The following is a 14,910-nucleotide window of genomic DNA, read 5'->3' as shown; positions in this document are numbered from 1 at the left end:
TTTAAAGTCTTTTTCCTCCTTCTCCTCCTCTCTGTAAACCCTCCTCTCTTCTAGCATTGATAATGTTACCTAGCTGGGTAATGAAATGTCTACAAGAAAACAACCAAGGTCAGAGAGCACCAAGGATCCCACAGTTCTCCTCCTCCTCTTCCTGTTTTCCCGCTCCTTCCACCCCCCCCCCCTCATCTCCTCCTCACAGCTCAGAGAGCACCCAGGGTCCCACGGTCTTTCTCCTCCCCTTCCCTCTCCTCCTCCTCTCCACAAACCTCACTTCCTTCTAGCACTGATGATGTTATCTAGTTGGGTAATAAAATGTCTGCAAAAACAGACATTTTTCCTCCTCCTCCTCCTCCTCCTCCTCTTCTTCCTCTTCCTCTTCTTTTTTTCTTCTTCCTTCTCCTCCTCCCTCCTTCATTTTCTCCTCCTTCTTCCTCTTCTACTATTTCCTCCTCCTCTTCTTCTTCCTCTTCTTCCTCTTTTTTCTTCTTCCTTCTCCTCCTCCCTCCTTCATCTTCTCCTCCTCCTCCTTCTTCCTACTATTTCCTCCTCCTCTTCTTCTTCTTCTTCTACCTCTATTTCTTCTCCCTCCTTCATCTCCTCCTCCTCCTTCTTCCTCTTCTACTATTTCCTCCTCCTCCTCTTCCTCTTCTTCTTCTACCTCTATTTCTTCTCCCTCCTTCATCTCCTCCTCCTCCTTCCTCTTCTACTATTTCCTCCTCCTCCTCTTCTTCCTCTTCTTCCTCTTCTTTTTCTTTTTCTTCCTTCTCCTCCCTCCTTCATCTCCTCCTCCTCCTTCTTCCTCTTCTACTATTTCCTCCTCCTCCTCTTCCTCTTCTTCTTCTACCTCTACTTCTTCTCCCTCCTTCATCTCTTCCTCCTCCTTCTTCCTCTTCTACTATTTCCTCCTCCTCCTCTTCTTCCTCTTCTTTTTCTTTTTCTTCCTTCTCCTCCTCCTCCTTCTTCCTCTTCTACTATTTCCTTCTCCTCCTCCTCTTCTTCCTCTTATTCTTTTCTTCTTCTTCCTCCTCCTCCTCCTCCCTCCTTCATCTCCTCCTCCTCCTCCTCCTTTGCTGAAGAGGGGAGATTTATTGTGAGGCCTGATGCTTCTTTGGAAAGAGCAAAAAACTCCTCGTGCTTCGACAGATGCCCCGACGTCTCCTTGAGGGTCAAAGAAGAGAGCCTTGTAAGGGGGGGTGGAGGAGGGTGGAGGGAGGACATCCTCATCCCAGGAGGAAATAAGTCTCCATGTGTCAGAGCCCATCAAGGATGCAAAAAGACTCAGCCTGATGTCTGGCATTGTACCCAGAAGGACACCAGACTACTCTCAGCATCTTCTCAGGGGCTCATTTTGCCACTGGCTCTCTTTTTCTTTTTTCTTTTTTTCTTTTTTTAACGGCTTGCAGTCCAGCTTTCCATAAACAGGGGATGGAAGCCACAGGCAGTCCTCGACTTACAACAGTTCATTTAGCAACCCTTCAAAGTTACAACAGCATGAAAAAAAGAGAGAAACTTATGACCGTTTTTTCAAATGTACAACATTTGCAGCAGCTGCCCCCCCTACCCCGTGGTCACGTGATCAAAATTAAGACGCTTGGCCACTGACTCACATTTATGACAGTTGCAGCGTTCCCTTTTTCTGTGGGAAACGGGTCCACATGGCTCTTTGAGCCTTTAAGGTTGCAGACCTCTGAGCTAGACCGTTTCAGACAAGTGGCTGTCCTAGTCTCTTCTTGTTGTGGCTCCGTTGCCTGAGCTTGGGCTATCGACAGATGCAGACGCTGAGAGTGAGGGAGAGGAGTTGGCAAGGCCTCCCTCTCCAGGACCCTCCTCTCTGGCAATGCCTCCGGAGGACACCGAAGGCCAAGAGATAGGCCCAGAGCCAAGCACGTCCCCGCAGCCACAGGTGGACAGCGACGAAGGAGATAAGTGCTGGCTGGATCCTCAACAGCGGCGCAGGGAGAAGCGTGCGCAGCAGAGGGGAAGGCGTGCCAGAGATTAGCTGAGTCACTGGACCACACCCCACAGGGTATAAATGTGGGTGTGGTGGCCGGTTCAGTTTGTGACGAGCAAAAACTGGAAATACTCCATGATCTCTGCGTTACTGGACTTTGCCTGCTTTATCGGACTGCATTTGGACTAATCCTTGTATTGTTGACACTCTGCCTGTTTTATCGGAATGCTGGCAGTCTAATCTTTGTTTTGTGTGAGTAAAGTCTGAATCGGCAGCTAGCCACTGGGTTGCTGCCAGCTTTATCTTCAAAGAGTTTTGTCGTGTGGCTTGTTAACTCCGGGCCGTCTGTGGGGGTGTGTGTGGGGTACGGGGACAGAACACTTCTTAAAAACCTCCAGTGATGAAGCACCCACAACTTCTGGTGGCGAGCTGTTCCACTGGTTAATTGTCCTCACTGTTAGAGAATTTCTCCTTAATTCCAGGTTGCTTCTCTCCTTGATGAGTTTCCATCCTTCCGTTGCTTCTTGTCCTGCCCTCAGGTGCTTTGCAGAATAGCTTGACCCCTTCTTCTTTGGGGCAGCCCCCCAAATACTGGAACACTGCTATCATGTCCCCACTAGTCCTTCTTTTCTCTAGAGTAGCCAAACCCAAATCCTGCAACTGTCCTCTGAAGGTTTTAGTCTCCAGGCCTTTCGATCATCTTCGCTGCTCTTCTTTGCACTTTTACCAAAGTCTCAAACGTCTTTTTTTTTTTTTTTTTTTGTAACGTGGTGACCAAAACTGGAAGCGGGACTCCAGGTGTGGTGTTATGGCTGTATATGGCTCTCTCTCTCACACACACACCCCTTCCTCCTCCTCAGAAAATGCCATCCAGGCCTTCGGCAACGGGACGTATCTGAGTGCCGCCACCAGCCCGTCCACCTCGCCCACCACCCAGATGAGAAAGCAGGAGAGGAACACCGACAAAGTGGCTGCCACCCGCCAGGAGAACGTCCTGGAACAGCTGGAACCCACCAAGGTAGGCAAAGGATTCGGGGAAGGGGGAGGCTGCTGCTTTGGGACCGACCGACCGGATGCTTTCAGATCTCCAGGTTCCATTTGGACCCACAGCTCTGTTTGCTTCTCAAGCCTGGGCTTCCTGTCTGTGCTTATCACGTGGTGGGAGTAGTTGTCTTACAACCAACCGTTCCTTTAGTGACTGTTTGAAGTTACTACAACACTGAAAAAAGTGACTTTATCTATCTATCTGCTGTTTATTCTGTCTATATATCTATCATCTATCTACTGATCTTCTATCTATAATCTACCTATCTACCTACCAACATACCTACATACCCATCTATCTATCATCTTATCTATCTCTATCTCTATCTCTATCTATCTATCTATCTATTTATCTATCTATCTATCTATCTATCTATCTATCTATCTCTATCTCTATCTATCTATCTATTTATTTATCTATCTATCTATCTATCTATCTCTATCTCTATCTATCTATCTCTATCTATCTATCTAATCTATATCTCTTTATCTCTCTATCTCTCTATCTATCTCTATCTATCTATCTATCTCTATCTCTATCTATCTATCTATTTATTTATCTATCTATCTATCTATCTATCTATTTATTTATCTATCTATCTATCTATCTATCTCTATCTCTATCTATCTATCTATCTATGTATCTATCTATCTATCTATCTATCTATCTCTATCTATCTATCTCTATCTATCTATCTAATCTATATCTCTTTATCTCTCTATCTCTCTATCTATCTCTATCTATCTATCTATCTCTATATCTATCTATCTCTATCTATCTCTATCTCTATCTCTATCTCTATCTATCTATCTCTATCTATCTCTATCTCTATCTCTATCTATCTCTATCCCTATCTATCTATCTATCTATCTATCTATCTATCTATCTAATCTATCTCTATCTCTATCTCTATCTATATCTATCTATCTAATCTATATCTCTCTATCTTACTATCTATCTCTATCTATCTATCTATCTCTATATCTATCTATCTATCTCTATCTATCTCTATCTCTATATCTATCTATCTATCTCTATCTATCTATCTCTATCTCTATCTATCTATCTCTATCTCTATCTATCTCTATCCCTATCTATCTATCTATCTATCTATCTATCTATCTATCTATCTAATCTATCTCTATCTCTATCTATCTCTCTGTATCTGTCTATCTGTCTATCTATCTATCTATCTATCTCTCTATTTATCTCTCTAGCTCTCTCTCTCTCTCTCTCATCTATATCTATATCTATCTCTATATCTATTTATATCTATTTACCTACCCAACCACCCATCCACTCATCCACCTACCTTCATGTCTATGTACCTTCCAACCTATCTACATGTCTATCTACATGTCTATGTGCATACATACCTACCTATGTACCTACTTACCTGTCCCTCCATCCAGCCACCCACCTTATCTATCAGTCTGTCTGTCTGTCTATCATTTATATTTATCTTCTATCTATCTATCTATCTATCTATCTATCTATCTATCTATCTATCTATCTATCATCTATCTGTCTGTCTGTCTGTCTGTCTGTCTGTCTGTCTGTCTATCTATTTATTGGTTTGATTTATATGCCGCCCTTCTCCAGAGACTCAGGGCGGCTTACAATGCGTTTTAAGCAATAGCCTTCATACTTTTGTATATACCTGCTTAGATCTATCTATCTATCTATCATCTACTTACCTACCTACCATGTTTTCCCCAAAATAAGACCGGGTCTTTTATTAGTTTTTGCTCCAAAAGACGCATTATTGGCTTATTTTCTGTAAGGTCTTATTTTGGGGGGAAATACAGTACTAAATGCCTCCGTCTGCTGACAAGACTGGGGCTTCTTTTGGGGGTAGAGCTTATATTACGAGCATCCTGAAAAATCATGCTAGGGCTTATTTTCCAGTTGGGTTTTATTTTGGGGGAAACTGGGTACCTATTATCAAGTTACATTTACATTCCCAGCTTGAAAGCTTCCTTCCTTCAGCTGCAGGGTTTCTGCGGCCATGACCCTTTTCCTGCCCTTGGGAGAAGCCGGGTTGGGGGGGTTTCTCCGGCCATGATCTCCTGCTCCCCTCCTCTGCAACAGGCGGCTGGCTCCCCAGCCAATGGATGGCTTGTTGGGGAACCTGATTATATCCCTTGTAATCGGCCTCAATTTCCTCCTAATTGCTTTCTAATCCCTATTAAAAGCTGCTTGTGAAAAGTCACATAAACGTCAGGGGGTCTTTTCCGTGGGCAGCATCCCAACAAATAAAATGGAAAACATCAGAGTGTTTGAGCACCCAGCGTTAAAGAACACGGATCTTCCAGTTTCATATATATTCAATATATATATTGCTTCCTTTCGCCTTTCAGTCCCAATCCAGGGGCCCTCAGGCAGTTGCTGTCACGACAAACTCTTTTGTGTAAAATAGCATCAGAACTGAAGGCTGCAGCCTATAATTTGGGTGTGGGAGAATTAGCAAACAAGCGAAGTCTTGGTTTTAGCTTTCTTTCAAAGGAAGGAAGGAAGGAAGGAAGGAAGGAAGGAAGGAAGGAAGGAAGGAAGGAAGGAAGGAAGGAAGGAAGGAAAATGAGGGGAGGGAGGGAGGGAGGGAGGAAGATAAAGGAAGGAAGGAAGGAAGGAAGGAAGGAAGGAAGGAAGGAAGGAAGGAAGGAAGGAAGGAGGCAGGGCAGGAGAGGAGGGAGGGAGGACAATCAGAGAAGGAAGGAAAATGAGGGGAGGGAGGGAGGAAGATAACAAAGGAAGGAAGGAAGGAAGGAAGGAAGGAAGGAAGGAAGGAAGGAAGGAAAATGAGGGGAGGGAGGGAGGGAGGAAGGAAGGATGGAAGGAAGGAAGGAAGGAGACAGGGCAGGGGAGAAGGGACGGAGGGAGGAAAATCAGGGAAGGAAGGAAGATGAGGGGAGGGAGGGCGGAACGGATGAAGGAAGGATGGATGGAAGGAAAATGAGGGAGGGAGGGAGGAAGGAAGGAAAACTGAGGGGAGGGAGGAAGAAAAAGAGAAAGAGTAAGAAAATAAATGAGAAAGAGAAAGGAAGAGAAAGAAAGAAAGAAAGAGAGAGAAAGAAAGAAAGAGAGAGAGAGAGAAAGGAAGAAAGAAAGAGAGAAAGAAAGAAAGAATGAGAGAGAAAGAAAGAAAGAAAGAAAGAAAGAAAGAAAGAAAGAAAGAAAGAAAGAAAGAAAGAAGTGTACAAACATGGGGTGAGTAAAACCCCTCTTTTCAGTCACAAGTCTCTAGCAGGGCTCTTACTAAACCATCCTATATCTGACTGAACCAATTGCAGTGGCCTCTGGGTGGCAGCAAAGAGAAACACTCTCTGCTGCCCTCTGGGGACGGACCATAGTATTACACTCAGGTAGGTTGGCGCTGGACAGCACCTTTTGCCTCGTGGCCTCTCTTGGCCTGAGCCCCAGGTCAAAGGCAGCCCTTCAATTTCCCACTCACCCATTCCGACCCTCCTCGCTGGGATGGCGTGATAAAAACTTCCGCCCCAGAAACCTTGCGATTCCCCCCCCCCCCGGCTTTATTTTATTTCCTTTCCAGCAAACATCGGTTTCATCTCCGGTGCTTCTGTTGCTCTAAAGAAGCTTTTGAAGAGCTCCAAAGCTCTTTTTCTGCTTCTCTTTTTAAATGCATTTTTATTAGAATGTTATTCGCATTTTTCAATACAGTCCGTAGCGCACAAAATAAAATCCAAAAGAGAGAAAGTACAAAAAAAGAAAAGAAAAGAGAAGAAAAGAATTTGGGGGGGGGGGGACGACAAGTGAGGCCTGCTTCCACTCTTGTTTCCAACGAATAATTGTCAGCCAAATTTAATTATTTCTTGCAACCAAACCACTAACAAACTGTTGAAAGGAACAAGGAAAGGAACCAAACATACGAATCGAGCTAAAAAAGAATAATACGGACTTTTGTTGTCACTATTGTGTGATATTGTGAGAGACACAGAAATTGTGTCTCTCTAGGAACAAAACAAAACAAAACAAAAAAACTCCAACGGACTATTATTTGTCTAAAACTACGTCAGACATAAAGCTGAAATTTGAACTCCAGGGAGTCCTCAACATACAGCCATAATTTGAGCCCTACAGGTTCTGTTGCTGAGCGAAACATTTGCTCAATTTTGGCCCGTTTTATGACCTCTCTCTTGCCACAGACGTTAAGGGAATCACGATAGTTGTTAAGTTGGCAACATGGTTGTTAATGTGAATCTCGCTTCCCCCCTTGACTTTGCTTGTCCTCCTCCTCCTCATCTCTGCAAACCCCACTCCCTTCTAGCACTGATGACGTTCCCTAGTTGGGTCATGAAACGTCTGCAAGCAAACCACCAAGCTCAGAGAGCCCCAAGGGACCCCACAATCCTCCTGCTCCTCCTCCTTCTTCACCTTCTCCTCTTTTCCTTCTCCTTCTCCTCCTCCCTGCACACCTACTCCCTTCTAGCACTGATGATGTTCCCTAGTTGGGTCATGAAACATCTGCAAGCAAACCACCAAGCTCAGAGAGCCCCAAGGACCCCACTGTCTTTTTCTTCCTCCTCCTCCTCCTCCTCCTCCTCCTCCTCCTCCTCCTCCTCCTCCACCACCTTCTCCTCTTTTCCTTTTCCTTCTCCTCCTCCCTGCACACCTACTCCCTTCTAGCACTGATGATGTTCCCTAGTTGGGTCATGAAACGTCTGCAAGGAAAGCACCACGCTCAGAGAGCACCAAGGACCCAAACAGTCCTCCTTCTCCTCCTCCTCCTCCTCCTCCTCCTCCTCCTCCTCCTCCTCCTCCTCCTCCTCCTCCTCCTCCTCCTCCTCCTCCTCTTCCTCCTCCTCTTCCTCTTCCTCCTCCTCCTCCTCCTCTGTACAAACCCCACTCCCTTCTAGCACTGATGATGTTCCCTAGTTGGGTCATGAAACGTCTGCAAGAAAAGCACCACGCTCAGAGAGCACCAAGGACTCCACTGTCTTTTTCCTCCTCCTCCTCCTCCTCCTCCTCCTCTCCACAGACCCCACTCCCTTCTAGCACTGATGATGTTACCTACTTGAGTCATGAAATGTCTGCAAGAGAAGACAACCAAGCTCAGAGAGCACCAAGGACTCCTGATTTCTTCTTGGTCTCCCATCCACGTCCTACCTAAAGCAACCTCTTTCCTTTTTCAACATCAGTCAACATTGCTCAGGGGCGCCACCTGCTGGGGGAGAAAAAAAATGGATGTTTCCACCGCTTTTTATCTGCAAACTCTTCCTCTAGGTTTTACAGATTACAGGTTAACAGAGGTGAGGGGGACCTTGTAGGTCATCTAGTCCAACCCCCCGCCCAAGCAGGAGACCCTACACCATTTCTGACAAATGGCAGTCCAATCTCTTCATGGTTTTGGTTATTGGTCTCCAATACTCTAAATGTCAGCCTGGTTTGTCCCCTTTTAGGGAACCCCGATTGAGGAAGGGGGTACAGAAGAATTTCAAGGCCCCCAGCCCCACCCTCCACCACTACTGTTAAGGAATTCGCAGAGTAGCCCTTGAATAGCAAGGGTGTGTACATGAAAGCGATTGAGAGTAGGTACGAATAATCACAGTTAACACACAGATACACTGAGTTGTGTTTACTTTCAGGAAATAGTAATAAGGCAATAAGTCCAATAAACAGTCCAGGTCATACACATATAAAGCAGGAGATAGCAAAACGACAGTCCAGGGATAATCCAATAACAAAGTCTTCTTACCAGTCGTCGTAGTCATTCACAATAAACAGTTCTTCTGGATTTGCAAACAGTCGCATACAGAGATACAGAACAGCAAAGAGAAACAAACTAGGTTTCTAGCTCCCTCTTAAGGAGATTGGCTACAGAGCTAACCAATCAGGACACAGTATGATGCAATACAGCAGTCTTAAAGCTATAGTGATGGTTTATATATTGCCAACCGAACAACGTAGATAATACTCGTTTCCTAACAACTACCACCCTTTCCTTAAAAAGAGTCTCAAAGTTGTTTATATTTCTTTATATCTCACACTCCTTAACCACCCGTCCAGCTCACAGAGGGGCCTCTGGATGGTATCCAACTGAACCTTAAATGCTGGGATTAAATCCAAATTCGCTGGAATTGCAGCTCTTCTCCAGGGTATCCTATCCCTGGAAAAAAAAACTAAATAAAAACACACACAGGGAGAGGCTTAATCCTCACCATTTCTTGAAAGACCGGTGAACACCGCCGAGCTTGGCGTGATAAAGATACCCGCCTGTAATGTTGTTGCCGTTAAGGCTTCTACCCTCCAGGTGAAGTTTGCTAGTCGTATTAAACACCGATCTGGATTTTTTTTTTTAAAAAAGGCATGAAGCCAATTGCAAGCGCTGTCGATTTCAAAGGAGCGATAAAAGCCTTCCTGGTCCCCACCGAGAATCTGGGTGTCCGAGCTCTCTCCCTGCCTGCTTTTCAAGAATAGCAGAAGAAGAGAGTTGGAAGGGACCTTGGAGGTCTTCTACTCCAACCCCCTGCTCAGGCAGGAAACCCTATGCCAGTGATGGCGGACTTATGGCACGGGTGCCACAGGTGGCACGCAGAGCCAAATCAGTGGGCACATGAGCTCAGCTCCGGCACGCATGTTTGCATCAGCCAGCTGATTTTCGGGCTTCTGGACCCACCAGAAATCAGGAAACACACTGTTTCCGGCCTCCGGAGGGCCTCTGGGAGTGTGGGGAAGGTTGTTTTTGCCCTCCCCAGACTCCAGAGCCTTTCCAGAGCAAAAAACGGGTCTACCATCGTGCCATCACGTGCCAAAAGCGGGGGGAGCACGGGGTGGGGGGCAGGGCATATAGAATTATGGATGTGGGCATGCGTGGGTGTGACCCCACTGTGCTCCCCCCACTTTTGGCACGCGATGGCAAAAAGGTTAGCCATCCCTGCCCTACGCCACTGATGGCTAACCTTTTGCCATCACGTGGGGGCAAAAAGTGGGGGGAGTGGGAAGGGTCGCTCACACGCGTGCCCACACCCATAATTCTATGCACCCCACCCCCCCCCACGGATGTGTGTGCAACCCCCTGCACTCCCCCCCACTTTTGGCATGCAATGGAAAGGTAGGCCCGTTTTTTCGCTCTCCTCAGCCTCCAGAGCCTTTCTAGGAGCCTGGGGAGGGCAAAAACGGCCTTCCTTCCCCATTCCCCTGAAGGCCCTCCGAAAGCCAGAAACAGCCTTTTTTCCCGACTTCCAGTAGGCCCAAATGGCCTGAAAATCAGCTGGCCGGCGCGCGCAGGCATGCCGAAGCTGAGCTCGCGTGCCCACCGATATGGCCCCACGTGCCACCTGTGGCACGCGTGCCATAGGTTCGCCATCACGGCCCTATGCCATTTCAGACAATTTTTTTTTAAAAAAAAGTGAGAGGAAGAAACCACAGCCCTCGACTTACGACGGCAATTGAGCCCAGAATGTATGTTGCTAAGCAGGACATTTCTTAAGCGAGATTCATCCCATTGTACGACTGTTCTTGCCACAGTCGTTAAGGGAATCCCTGCAGCTGTTAACTTAAGGCACCCGGTTGTGAAGTGAATCTGGCTGACCTGTTTCACTTTGCTTTTTCAGAAGATGGCAAAAGGGGAACACGACACCCGGGGACACGGCAAACGTCATAAATATGAGCCGGTTGCCAAGTGTGCAAATATTGATCACATGACCAGGGGGTGCTGCAATGGTTGTGTAAAAAACGGTCGTAACTCCTTTTGTTCGGTGCCGTTATAACTTTGAACTGTCACGAAACGAATTGTCGAGGATTACCTGTCATACTTTCTAACATGCCGGCCCCTCCAGTAGCCGAATCAGAGGAGGAGGAAGAGGAGGAGGTGTGGGAATCAGGATCAGCATCAAGGCAACCTGGGAGCTCCGAGGTGGGGAAGAGGGAAGGGAGCTGGGAGAGAGAGAGGGACAGAGGAGGAGCCTGGGCCGTCCGTCAGCCGTCAGATGGAGAGTCAACAGCCCTCGGTCTGGAGGTGGCTGATGAGGAAGAGGAGGAGCAGCTGGGTCCAGTGCCTGATGCACAGAAGGCAAGAGGAGAGGAGAGCAGTGGAAATCTATGGGCTGGTCCTTGGGACGGAAGAGCCACCGCTGCTAGCTAAGCCCCACCCTGGCTCTGGGGATAAAAGGCAGGGGGCGGAGGTGAATCGATGTGGCAGACAACTATTCATCTCCCTGCCGGACGGACTTGTTAGCCTGAGAGGGAAAGTTTTTGCTGGGGTTGCTGGTGCTCCTAATAAAGGAATCTTTGAGTTCGCTTCAGAGGGTTGGTCCTGTTTGGGGAGCTGGATGAGAACCAGGGGTGGGTTCTAAATTTTTTTACTACCGGTTCTGTGGGCGTGGCTTATTTTGTGGGTGTGGCTTGATGGTCATGTGACAATTCTTTAGGATTTTTTTTTTAAATTATGATTTATATGCCGCCCTTCTCCGGAGACTCAGGGCGGCTTACAAGGCGTTAAGCAATAGCCTTCATCCTTTTGTATATTTATACAAAGTCAGCTTATTGCCCCCACAATCTGGGTCCTCATTTCACCTACCTTAGAAAGGATGGAAGGCTGAGTCAACCTTGAGCCTGGCGAGATTCGAACCTGCAGTAATTACAGGCAGCTGGTCTTAATAACCAGCTTAATAACAGGGTGCCTTAGACCACTGTACTACCAAGGCTCTTAGCAGAGGTACTGGTCTACCAGGCTTTTAACTGCTTACAGAGCTGTACCTGTCTACTCATTTGTTCTTGGAGCGTCCTGGTCTACCCATTTTTTTATTTTTTGGGGGGGAGCGTTCCGGTCTACCCATTTGTTTTTGCAGGCACCGGTCTACTCATTTGTTTAGGCACCGGTCTACTCATTTATTTTTGCAGGCACCGGTCTACTCATTTGTTTTTGGAGGCACCAGTCTACCACCACACTGCCTTTTAACACTGATCAGCTGTAGGGCGGCCCTTTGAAGCCCTGCGGCAAGAGTTTAAACAGTTTTTTTCCTTATAGCCGATCAGCTGGGACTTGAGAGGCAGCACATAGATTGGGGGCGGGGCCAAATAAAAGGTAAGAATAACGCTGGGGGGAGGGCCCAGCTCCTGAACAAAGAGAACCGGTTCGGTGACATCATATCGTCACCGCTACCGGCTCGGCCGAACCGGGCCGAACCGGGAGGAACCCACCACTGGTGAGAATACCTTTCTTCTGAACTTCCCTCCTGTCCCTCCTGTTCTTGATCTGGGCTCAATCCTTCACCACCGGGGGAACCCGGCATGTCCCATCTCCTCACCTTCTCCATTACTCTTGTTGTCGTTCTAGATGTCCGCAGAAGAGAAGCTGTTGCACGACGCATCTCACCTTGGAGCTGGAGCCTCGGATGCTGCCCTGGCGCTGACCGTTGACCTCTGGATGATGGTGTGGAGCTCCACGGCCACCAGTACTGTCCTCCTGATGGCCATGTGAACCAGCTTGAGGCCTTGCTCAAGACCGCCCACCAACCGAGGGGCTGCTCGGGTCTTCTATTTTCCAACTTGGGACTCAGGAAGGTGGTCGCAGCCAAAACCACCGTCCTCCGCGTGGACTTTGTAGTAAGAGAAGAGGACAAAACAAAACAAAACAAAAAAGAAACTCATCCCATGAGCTTGCCTCTGAATGTCTTTCTGGAGAGCAAGGATGGTTCTCCAGCGAAAGAGTCAACCATGAATGTCTTCAAGAACTCCTGCGCACTTCATCATCGACGTGAAGTCGCAGACAGGAACCAATTCACACAAGCGTCTTTTTCTTCATCTTTGACCAGTGAGTCAAAGCTGCCTTTTCTTTCATCTTCTTCTTCTTCTTTTTCTGGTGCAATGAAGCCCTCTTGCTTGAGAATGAGAAGCTCTTGATGTCTTCTGGGAAAACCTTCCGAAACCAGGTGGAGATCCAAGTTCTCCATGCTTGGCGTGGGATGATTGCTCTGCCACCCCAAACCAATGTGATGTGTGGTATCAAAATTGTGCCCAGCCCCCTTATTTTTCAAATGGTTTTAATGAAGTCGAGCAAGGCCCGACCCCCCCCCCACCCGATGCCCCCAGAGTGTCTATACAACCCAACGAGAAGAACCTTCCAGCCACAGTGATCTGGTGAGAACCAGAAAGTAGGGAGATGTGTTTTGAGAGGTGGTCTGGGATGGGATCTTTGCTGGAAGTTGGAAATTGTCCACTCTTCTTATGTGCAATGCATCCTTTGGGTTCAGTTGAGGTTCTTCACCAAGGGAGCTTTGTACAGGAACTGGAAATTCTCCTACGGGGTTGACGTGTGGTGTGTCTTTCCGGGGACATCTTCTGATTCTCCCCGGTCCATTCTCAGCGTGAGTAGAAATCTCAAAAGCGTGTGTGGGATGGACATCTCACCCATAGGTCTCCATGAAATGAACATCTCACACATAGATCTCCATGAGATGGACGTCTCACACATAGGTTTCAAAATTGGGGGAGGGGGGAGGTGTTTTCAAAAGCAAACCCATCACTGTTGGTGCCTCCGAGTCTTGGCCATCCAATCTACGATGGTAGCAACCTGGATTTCAAAACCGAATTGTGTTTCTCGACCAAAATCACCACTCCGTTCAGCCTGAGTTGATTTCCCGGAGAAGGTCGGTGCTTTGAGCCGAGACTAAATGATTAAACGAGAACAGATGGTCTATCTGGATTGATCCCTGCCGATTTCACAGCCCCTGCTTACCCCTCGACCTCACCAGGAGGCACCGAAAGCACCAACCGAGAGCTTCGTAATAAGCGGCTTTCCATCCTGTCTCAATCACGGCAATGATGGATGAGCCTCATGATGTCCCACCACCACGTTCAGACCATAATTAATCCCAGCTTGGAGCTATCCGGCCTTTGAAACCAAGAGGGGATTTGAGGTTGTACGGTTGGGGGGTGGGGGTGGGGGTCCTTCTGCGGCTCCAGGGAAATCGTTCTGACCCTCCAGGACTCTGCAGCAGGCGCCAAGTCCTGCTAAAAAGGGTGAAAAATCAAACGTGCCTCGGAAACATTGCAGACACCGCAACTGTGCCACACGGCGTGCGTACCCTGGCAATCGGAGGCGGCTGTGGCAAGGTTGGATGTGACCGCTGGGGTTCATAGGAAGGAAAACGGCGACCACTTCGCCTTTCGCTCTATCGTTCGGTGCTCCGTGCACAACGTCAGAATTCCACCGCCGAAGCAAGAAATATTCATTTTGCATTATTTTGTACTAATCTTGCTGGTCTGTTCAAGCGTTTCAGGTGAATTGGGGGGTGGCAGGAGGTATCCCCAGCAAAATGGAGCCAGGTTATAGTAGTCCCACCTTGCCACAAGAAGATGCTCCTTTAGATGCCTTGATTGTGACTCCACTACGGCACCATATGCTCGCCAAAGGTTGCCATCAACCAATTTTATTAACACTCACAGACCAGCGTTGCAAATAAAAGCATTAAAATCCATAATAAACAGACAATATAATATGATTAGTGGTGGATTATCAGCGGGCAGTTAGAGTCGGCCTAATTTTATATACAGCGCAAGTAGTCCTCGATTTACGACCACCATCGAGGCCCAAAATTCCTCTGGCTAAGCAAGAGATTTTTTAAGCGAGCTTTGCCCCCCATTTTGGTGATCTTTCTTTCCACCGTCGCTAAGTGAAACACTGCAGCTGTTAAGTTAGGAACACGTTTGTTAAACGAATCGGGCTTCCCCGTTGAGTTTGTTCATCCGAAGGTCGCAAAGGGGGATCGTGTGACACCCCCACCCCGGGACCGTCATAAATATGAGTCCGTTGCGGTGGGAACGCAGCAAGTGTGAAAAACGGCCATAAGTCACAGGGCTGTTGCTACTTTCAACGGTCACTAAATGGAACCGTTGTAAGTCGAGGATTACCTTTTATTCGGGTTCAGTCGCGATTTGTGTTACGGTGGGCGTT

General features: G+C 47.5%; 1 protein-coding gene across 1 annotated transcript in view; it reads left to right on the top strand.

Moving 5' to 3' along the window:
- Positions 1-12,435, top strand: part of GFRA4 (GDNF family receptor alpha 4) — a 28,897-nt gene extending 16,462 nt beyond the window's left edge. The window contains exons 5-6 of the mRNA XM_070948524.1: positions 2,812-2,969; positions 12,292-12,435. Coding sequence (XP_070804625.1) covers positions 2,812-2,969; positions 12,292-12,435 — 302 coding nt within the window. The remainder of the gene's footprint in view (positions 1-2,811; positions 2,970-12,291) is intronic.
- Positions 12,436-14,910: the final 2,475 nt, after the last annotated feature.

The sequence above is a fragment of the Pituophis catenifer genome, unplaced genomic scaffold, assembly GCF_029215685.1.
Source record: "Pituophis catenifer annectens isolate HBS135680 unplaced genomic scaffold, rPitCat1.0.hap2 SCAF_8, whole genome shotgun sequence".
Taxonomy (NCBI): domain Eukaryota; kingdom Metazoa; phylum Chordata; class Lepidosauria; order Squamata; family Colubridae; genus Pituophis; species Pituophis catenifer.
The sequence above is the reverse complement of the archived record's forward strand: the minus strand, read 5'-3'. Positions and strand labels throughout refer to the sequence as shown.